A 9,745-nucleotide genomic window follows, 5' to 3' on the forward strand; every position below is an offset into this window, starting at 1 on the left:
AGCAAGCTTAAGAAAAAGAATTGCACTAGGTAACCAAATTTTATGTAGAGCATTCAGCAAATGGTGAGAAAGGTTAAAACTTTTACCTATTTGTACCAAAAGAGGCTGATTAATTTGCAAGAGTTTGTGTTGGCGCTTATGAGAGTAAGTGATTGTGAAGAGTTAAACCTAAAATTAAGAGAAATATTACAAACAAGCAAAACACATTAATTGGATGTATAATATAAGATTACGCGTGAAGTGAAGTGGGATTACGATCCCTTTTCATTTCAAAGAAATTGTAAATTTTCAAATTATATAATTTAGGTTATTTTTAGTAAACATAACGCTTGTAAAATGACACCTATTAAAAATGTGATACGTTTCGAAGCAGTTAAAAAAAAAAAAAAAAAAAAAATTCCTCACATAAAACTTCTCATTCACTTTTGTAAAGACGTTTTTCTTTAGAAAATTAAAAAAAAAAAAAAAAAAAAAAAAAAAAAAAGAGTTTTTAGTTTAAAGCCTTTTTACAACAAAAAGAACAAAAACCTGATGAAAAATATACTCAATTTTCAACTATAATATACCACATTTTTAGTAGGTGGCATTTTTCAAGTGTTCCAACTTCCAATACCTATAGCATGCCTAGAAGAAAAACCTAAATTTTGTAATTTAATAATCTGCGATTTTTTCGAAATTTTAAGAAATTCTGAATCGAAGTGACCAAATGTTACTAAGAGCCTATTTGAGATTGCGTTTGAGAAATAGAGCTTTTAAGTCAAAAAGCACTTTTAGGCAAAAGCTTTATTTTTAAGCTTTTGTCAAAAGTGTGTTTTAACCATTTTTAAGTTTTTTGGACCCTTAAAACGCTTTTAATTTTTTTTACCAAATAAATTTTTTTCTCCAAACGGACTTTTTGAGTGTTAAAAGCATTTTAGGCTCATCAAACGCAATTTCAAACAGGCTCTAAATAATTAGTGATTTCATTGTTGTAAAAATTGTTAGTGGAAGTAACAGTTTCAATAGGAGGGTGTTGGTTTGGATTAATCTATAAAGCCAATGTAACAGAGCATTTAGTAATCATGCTTGTAATTTCATATTTTTTACTACACTATTGCAAGTGGCATTAATTTTTTTTTGATAGGTAAGTACTGATATTATTAAAAGCGTGAGGCGCCCCAAAGTACACTGGAAGTATACAACTAGGATCACCTAACTAGAAGGGGAAAAGCGTACAAGGAAATCATCATAGCTAATTGAAACCGGAAAAACATATGCTACAGTCCAGAGATAGAGAGTATGGAAACAATAGGCTAAAGTGTCCTCAAAAGACCTCTCCACATCCTCGAAACACCTATTATTTCTCTCTCTCCATATATACCAAAAAAAGCAAATAGACACCATCTTCTAGACTGCAGCACTCCCCCCTCCCCCCTTCCTGCAGACCACCAGCAAGCTAGCAACTCGGAAACCCGACTAGGCATCACCCATGATAACCCAAAACGGCCAAAAAAGGCACTCCACAAAGCAGACGCCACCTCACAATGAAGAAGAAGATGATCCACCGTCTCTTCACTCTTCTTGCACATCCAACATCTGTTCACCACAATCACATTTCGCTTTCTGAAATTATCTAAGGTTAGAATTTTCCCCCAAGCTGCCGACCACACAAAAAACGCTGCCCTTGGGGGAGCCTGTGTCCGCCACACGCTCTTCCAAGGAAACCTCCTCCCTTCCGAACATGCCAAGGAGAAAAAGAGAGATTTTACCTTGAAAGTACCTCTTTTGGAGGAGTTCCACCATAATTTATCTTCCGACCCTCTTCTTACTCTAGTAGAATGTAACACCTGAAAGAAGGAGGCAAAGGCCTCCACCTCCCAATCATGAGCCTCTCTGGAAAATCTCACATTCCACTTAATGGACCCACCTAGCATCTCCACGTTATCCGCAATTGAGGCATCCTTCGCACATGCAATACTAAAAAGGATCGGGAAGGCTATCTTGAGAGCTGAATCTCCACACCACCAATCATGCCAAAAGCTAATCCTAGTCCCATCCCCCACTTCAAATCTCGTAAAGCCTTTGAAAGTTTCCCACCCTTTCCTAATATTCTTCCATAACCCCACCCCACACGTCCCTCCAGGCTCAACAGAACACCACCCTCCCCATAAACTTCCATACTTCGCATCTACCACAACTCTCCACCAAGCATCTCTTTCCGACCTATAACGCCACAACCACTTCCCTAAAAGAGCGCAGTTGAAGACCAATAAGTTCCTAATACCCAACCCTCCTTCCATGATCGGAGTGCAAATCTGTGACCACTTCACCAAGTGGTATTTGAACTCTTCTCCTATCCCTCCCCATAGAAAATTGTGTTGAAGCTTCTCAATGCGCCTAGCAACACTCACCGGAATATGGAAAAGAGACAAGTAATAAGTGAGCAAATTAGCAAGAGTGCTCTTGATAAGGGTGACCCTACCCCCTTTCGACAAATACAACCATTTCCAGTTAGCTAACCGGTGTTCAATCTTCTCGATAACTCCATCCCAAATATGCTTGGACTTATAAGAGCCTCCCAACGGGAGACCAAGATACTTCACTGGCAAAGTACCCGCCTCACACCCTAAAATACCGGCTAGCAAATCCACGTGCTCCACAGTCCCCACCGGAATAAGCATCGATTTAGCCAAATTAACCTTCAACCCTGAAGCAGCTTCAAACCACAGAAACAAACACCGCAAGTAACGTAACTGGGCAGGCCTAGCATTGGAGAAAATCAAGGTATCATCAGCAAATAAAAGGTGAGAGACTATAGTGTTGCCGATTTTGAAACCTTCTAACAGCCCCCTCTGAACCGCTGCCGAAATCATCCTACTCAAAATCTCCATCACAAACACAAACAGCAAAGAAGAGAGAGGATCCCCTTGTCTCAAACCCCTGGAGCTGCTAAAAAAACCTTTGGGAGACCCATTTACCAGAATCGAAAATCGCACCGAGGAAATGCAATGTTGAATCCAAGAACACCACACCCCTCCAAAACCACATCTCCTTAGCACATACATCAAGAAGCCCCAATTCACATTATCATAAGCTTTTTCCAAATCCATTTTGCAAAGGACCCCTGGCTCCCCAGATCTCAGCCTACTACCAAGGCATTCATTAGCAATCAAGATAGGATCTAGAATCTGCCTACCTTTGATGAAAGCATTTTGCGACTTGGAAATGATCTTATCCAACACAACCTTCAATCTGTTAGCTAAAACCTTGGCAATAATTTTATACATACCTCCCACAAGGCTAATCGGGCGGAAATCTTTGAGATTGGTGGCACCAGGAATCTTCGGAATAAGTGAAATAAAAGAAGCGTTGAGGCTCTTTACAAACATCCCTCCAGTATGGAAAGCACTAAACACCCTCATAATATCCTCCCTCACCACATCCCAACAAGCTTGGAAGAAAGCCAAAGAAAACCCATCAGGACCCGATGCCTTATTGCCATTCATCTTAAACACGACCTTTTTAACCTCTTCCTCTTCAAAATCTCTCTCCAACCAGCTAGCCTCTTCCTCCGAAATGGAATCCAAAGAGATACCATCGACCAAGGGCCTCCAATTGTGTTGCTCAGTAAAATGCTTTTGGTAGAAATCGACAATATGCTCACTAATCTCATCCAGATTCGAAGAAAGATTATCCCCAATCATCAAGGTCTCTATCGAGTTAAATCTTCTGTTAGAGTTGGCAATGGAATGAAAGAATTTGGTGCACTTGTCCCCTTCCTTCAACCAACACACCCTAGATTTCTGTCTCCAACTTATCTCCTCCATAAGAGTACACTTCTCTAATTCTCTCACAACCTCGGCCTTCCTCGCTAACTCCTCCTCGATCAAAGCCATACTTTCTTCGTGCTCATCAAACACCCGAAGATCTTCAAGAAGCACCCTCTTATTCCTCTCAATATTACCAAACACTTCCTCATTCCAAGTCTTCAGATTCAGCTTCAGGGCCTTGAGCTTGCACGCGAAAACAAAGCTCGGCGTACCTTGGAACTCATAAGAATCCCACCATTGTTTCACTAAGGCAACAAACCCATCCGCCTTAAGCCACATATTCTCAAACCTGAACGGCCTTTTCCCCTGGGATACCTCCCCCAACTCAAGAATGATTGGAAAGCGATCTGAGCAAAGACGAGGAAGCCTCTTCTGCCTCACCCCAGGAAACCAGGCTTCTAATTCTGGAGAAACAAGAAACCTATCGATCCTAGACCATAGCGGAGGATCTTGAGAAACTGACCAAGTGCAAGCACCCCCTGCAAGAGGCAAGTCCATAAGCCCTTGTTCAGAAATAAAATCAGAGAAGCTCATCATAGCAGAATCCAGACTAGCTCCTTCTGATCTTTCACTAGGGAATCAAGTAACATTGAAATCTCCCCCTATACACCATGGCAAGTTCCACCAACTAAGAACACCAGCCAACTCGTCCTAAAGGAACCTTCTATCCCTATCAAGATTTGGACCATACACTCCTGCAAATGCCCACACCGAGAGATCTACCACATTCTTGAAAGACACAGCAATGGTAAACTCCCCTATACAGACATCGATCTTCTCCACCACCCTAGTAGCCCACATGATTAAAATTCCACCCGAGGCTCCACTCGAATCCAAACAACACCAATCCACATGATTTCGCCTCCATAAACTACGAACAATGTTTCTAGACATACTCCGTATCTTGGTTTCTTGAAGGCAAACAACATCTGCGTTCCAATCCCTAAGCAAATTACTCACCCTCAAGCGTTTGTCCCTCTTATTCAACCCTCTTACGTTCCAAGAAAGTATACTTATCTTAATAAAACTCCGACATTCCCCCTCCCCTTCCTGTTACCCCGAGTCGAGCTCCCACTTCTAGCATCATAATTCACCGAGCACTCCAAATTCCTCATCTCCCTTTTCCCCTTAGTGCCACTACTTGAATTAGTTACCATTCCATTATTTCGGCGCTCCTCTTCCAGAGAATTTAGCAATGCTAACAGCTGTAGCTTATGACCCACAAACGAAATCCCCAAGATCGGATAAATTTCATTGGCACATTGAATAACCCAATCTGAGTGTCCTGCCGCACCCCCTGAATTAGGATCATAACTATTCAAAGGTGAAGGCCTCTCTGTTCCACCCGCCCATGCCCTCCCATCTTCCTTTCTTCTAGCATCATCATTGACTTCCCCCCCAGAACTCAAAGCTACCATCTGACCAGTCCCTCGAGACTCAGTCAAGCCTGAGCACCTGAATCCTAGATTAGAAGGATCACCATCCCAATAGGAACAAAAAACATTCAACCCGCCATTATCTCCTTGTTCCTGCATATGACCCAGACCCTCACTTGCCTGACTGTCAACCTGTATCACTTCGCCGGCTGACCAGGGCACCAGAATACCCTCATTTATTATATCTGGCATCACCAGCATCCGTTGGTGCAAGGCAGCGTCCCCACTTCCCAGAACCACCTTCCCTGGCGATCCTCCAGCTCCAGACGCCTCCTCGGGCTCAACCCACTCAAGATTCTCACCAGCGGCACTCAAGAAATTCACCTCCGGCGATGTCTGATTTGACAGAGACTTCCCCCTATTCGTAATCACGACCGCCGGAGCACTAGGTTTATCGCCGACCAGTTCTGTGACACCAACGACCACCACGAAAGGCCTCTTCGGCGTTATCTAACACGAAAAAGTCTTCCTTCCGGCCTCTCTGGCTTTGTCTGGCACGACCTCCTGAGTACAACAGCTACTTCCGGCCTGAATCGACGTTCTCTCCCCCCAGAAGACACTCCGGGCCCAACAGTACAAGCTTCCACTGAAGCCGGCGATATCTCCTCTGTGCGCGCCCCTATCGCCGCCGACGTCGATGCACCTGGGTCACCTGCCGGACTCCTTCGACAACCCTCCGGTGAACCGATCGATCTTGACGGGTAAGAGGACCCCGTGGGTCTTACCCAGTTAAGACCTGACGAGCTTGGGCTGGTCTAACCCAGACCCAGGCCCACCTTCCTACGCCTATACACAGCCACCACTTTCTTTTTGCCCTTAAGCTTTCTTGTGGGCCGTTGGCCTCCCCTCTTAGACCTATCCTTCCCCTCCAGATCATCACCCTCCATATTCATCTTCTTGGGCTGGGCCTCCCCTTTCTTGGATGAAGTCCCTCCTACCAGACCACAGACGCACGCCCCTCCAGCCCAAGAATAATCATTCTTCTCTCCCAGATTTTTAATAACAAATTCAATCCTATCTAGACCCACGTCAATCTCTCCCCTCAGCCTACTCAACGACTCCTTCACATTAATTAGTTCAGTTTTCACACGAAACCAGTGCTGCACTTCGAGCCTACCTACCCCCTCCCATCCCTTCACGTGATCAGCTCCAATTTCCGATATTGTCAGCTTTGCCGAGGAATTCAAACTACCCTCCGGAGGCGGTATCCTGCTCGTCGGAGCCCAGTTGCGAACATCCCGTGGCTCCCCTGCCTTCAAGTTGCCCAATCCCACCACGTCAGAAGATTGGTTCTTCTTTGGTCCCTCCACGCCACCCCTGCCAATCTTCGCCTTAATACTTGCCTTGTGCAAGCCCATCTCCTTCTCCGTGTGAGCATGGAATTGCTTATCCTTCACTGCAGCAGCCTCCTTCAACCATTTAGGTACCCTGGCAATCGGCTTGGAGTAATCAACAAAACAATCATCAGCTGGTTTCAATGACGATCCCAAAACTTTCGCAAAACTCCTTCTTCCCGCCCTCTCAAACTTCTTCTTATCTACCCTGACCTCCGTGACCTCGCACAGGGAGGACTTAGCCAGACGCACCTCAGAGATGAAACGTTCCCAACCTTGTCCAACTCGTCCTTCTGGTACAATAATCGAACATATTCTCTACCTACCATCAAACTCTTCTACCGTCAGAAAACGCCCATTCCTATTGGAACATTTCTGCGCTATTATCCTTGGAAACCCTGCTCTAGATTGGTCCCAAAAAACCTCAGACGTTTCCCCTACCACCAAGTCTTCCACAATGCGCTCCAACCACATCAACTCATCCTTTTTCAAAAAAATGGATTTTTGCAACCTACTGCTTCTTTCAAATATCCTCACCCCTGTACTTTTTATCAGCAACTCAAACTTCTTGGACTCCACAGACCACCTTCTCACATCAGCCATAACACCAACCGAACAACTAAACAATCTAGACACCCTAATAGATCACACGCGCCACCCACGCGCCTGCCACAAGTGGCATTAATTAATTCTATAGGATTTTATTTTTTTAATAGGTAAGACAAGATTTATTAAATTTAAAGATGAAGAAATAACCCCCAATAAAAAGATGAAAATCACCCCATGATACCATTGCTGATAATTTTGTAGGCTCTTGAGCATGCTTGGGTGATTTTAAAGATATTGTATGTTTTTTTTTCCCTTTGTTAACTTTTTCCTCTTAAAACACTATTTTTTGCTTTCTAACAACGTTATCCGATTGTTCTGGATAGAAGATATATAATACTCTTAACGCATTGTTATCAAAATTTATATAGTGGGGCCTATATTTGGGTAAATTAATTTTACATTGTGGGCCATATTATGTGTAAATATTCCAGCCTCATGCTAAATGTCCTATTTTGCTCTGGACAAACAAAGCTAAACTGAGGTTTTCAGACAAGCAATTGTGGCATGTAACTTAGGATTTGAAAGCTCATTATAGTCACTAAACAATTAATTAAGGATAATCGCCAAATTATATATAATCACCAATCCTTATACAGTAAACCAAAAGAGATAACCAAATTATGCATAATCACCTAGAGTAGAACATAATGTAATACAATATTGATCATGAGCTATCGATCGGTCGAGGGAGTGGAAACCACCACTTGATTAGCAGAAGATGATACCACCTTAATCTCCTACTTGTCACCTTTATACCTCCTGTATATATTACTTTGATAAAATTCTTGCGTTCTTGCCGCCAGAATCAAGGATAGAAGACCTCCAAAAAATGTTGCAATGGCCATAAATGTAAAAGACAGGCCAAAGCATTACTTCCCTTTGCAGACAAGTGACATCCCCAAACCCTCCAGTCCATGCAGTTGCATTGCCTCTAGATCATAGAGCCTTCTAGTGAACTAATTATTTAGCAAATATAACACAAGTGGACTTGCCCCTTTTCAACAATTGAACAATGTGGCATAGTGCTTAAGGACAAAGAGGTCGGAAATTATGGACAAAGCCAACGGCAACTGTGCACCAAGTGTAAACGAAATGATCGCCGATGCCAAATACATTGAATCTTTGAAGGGGAAGGTGATGAAAAGTAGACCGATGCACGACAAAAAAAGAGCAGCCAACAACATAAGGGGGCGTGGAACTTGATATTTCCTAACTAGTTTTTCAGAGATCAACCCACATAATACATGCCTAAAGAAATTCCATATGTTAATCAGGGAGAGCAGTGGCAGACCTAGGAATTGGAGTTACTAGGGGCGCAAAAAAATAATAAAACACAATAATAATTTTATTTCCTACAATATGGTAAATACAATCAAAAAGTAACTTATACCATAATATATGTATCATGTAATATATGTAAAAAAAAAAAACAAAAATCAAAGTAACTATTAAAAATCTTCATCTAACGACGTCACAAACACATAATAATTTAAATTACTTGGGAAATAAATTAAGCACAATTAAATGACTAGTAGTGTCTAAGAAAAATGAATACCTTTTGGTGGGCTGTTAGCCTATTGCTATTTCTTTTAGAAAAGCCCCAAATCTCAAAGCATAAATCACATTAGAGACTAGAGTCTAAAGAAAAGAGACTAGAGTCTAAATTTAGCCGAAAAAAAAAATCACATTTATCTATTTTAGCTACCTACTTTTTTAAAGCACCCACATCCGGCTTACCATTTTAACTTATCACTTTTATTATCTCATTTAAATAATCTTTCCCTATCATGTAAATATTATTTCTCTATTCCTTTTTTTTTATTCTTTCTTTCTTTATTCTTTTTTTCCTCAAAGCATCAAAACCGGTGAATAGCATCCAACGGTTTGTAGCACATGCATGGAGAGAGATAAAATTATTATTATTATTTTTCTTTTTTTGACATGTCCATCCAAGGGAAGGGGAGAGGGGGGATTCGAACTAGTGACCTCCGCTTCATGAGGCGTGGTTCATAGCCAATTGAGCTATCCCTTGGAGACAAATTATTTTTAATATAGGAGAGAAGTTGTAGCATATGAAGGGCTAATTGTTTATTATTAAAATGAGATAGTGGGCAAGTTGTAGCACATGATAGACCCACATCTGACTCAAAAAATTGAAATTACCAGGGGCACCCTTAAATTTTTGGCATAAAAATGCTTAAAGAATTTTAAATTTGTTTTTTTTACCGGGGGGCGGCCGCCCCTGGGTCGCCCCCATGTATATTTGCCATTGAGCGAGATAAAAGTGATTACCATCTTAGGCTCATATTGAATCGCCTTACCAATTTGCTGCATGTTCTCCAAGGTGATCAAGCATGAGCCAAGTCTGACAAATGTTACAAGGAATATAATAAGCATGTCAATGCTCAACAATGCTTGCAATATTCCAAAGTCTTCTCCTCTCTTCGGTTTGTTAGAAATGGCAACAAAAGGAGAGGTTTATGTCACCTCCGAAGAATTCTATTCTTCCACAGCAATTATTGCAGTGGGAAGTGTTTGCATCTCCTTCCAAAGGACT

The 9,745-nt window shown here is 41.9% G+C and overlaps 1 protein-coding gene across 1 annotated transcript; it reads right to left on the bottom strand.

Annotated features, from left to right (window-relative positions):
• Positions 1-934: 934 nt before the first annotated feature.
• Positions 935-4,703, bottom strand: LOC132169027 (uncharacterized). The gene is made up of 7 exons (XM_059580116.1): positions 4,471-4,703; positions 3,176-4,380; positions 2,958-3,030; positions 2,615-2,742; positions 2,101-2,464; positions 1,827-1,956; positions 935-1,027 (listed from the first exon to the last, which is right to left on the bottom strand). The coding sequence occupies exons 1-7, from the start codon at positions 4,701-4,703 to the stop codon at positions 935-937; spliced, it is 2,226 nt and encodes a 741-aa protein (XP_059436099.1).
• Positions 4,704-9,745: the final 5,042 nt, after the last annotated feature.

The sequence above is a fragment of the Corylus avellana genome, chromosome ca2, assembly GCF_901000735.1.
Source record: "Corylus avellana chromosome ca2, CavTom2PMs-1.0".
Classification (NCBI taxonomy): Eukaryota; Viridiplantae; Streptophyta; class Magnoliopsida; order Fagales; family Betulaceae; genus Corylus; species Corylus avellana.

Bases quoted from the DNA above. Each gene is read 5' to 3' on its own strand.
- LOC132169027 (XM_059580116.1), bottom strand. From the start codon at position 4,703: ATGTCTAGAAACATTGTTCGTAGTTTATGGAGGCGAAATCATGTGGAT. The intron at 4,381-4,470 runs GTTCCTTTAGGA...TTGATTCCCTAG, and splicing joins AATCTTGATAGGGATAGAAG to TGAAAGATCAGAAGGAGCTA. The intron at 2,465-2,614 runs GTATTTTAGGGT...ATTTGTCGAAAG, and splicing joins GCACGTGGATTTGCTAGCCG to GGGGTAGGGTCACCCTTATC.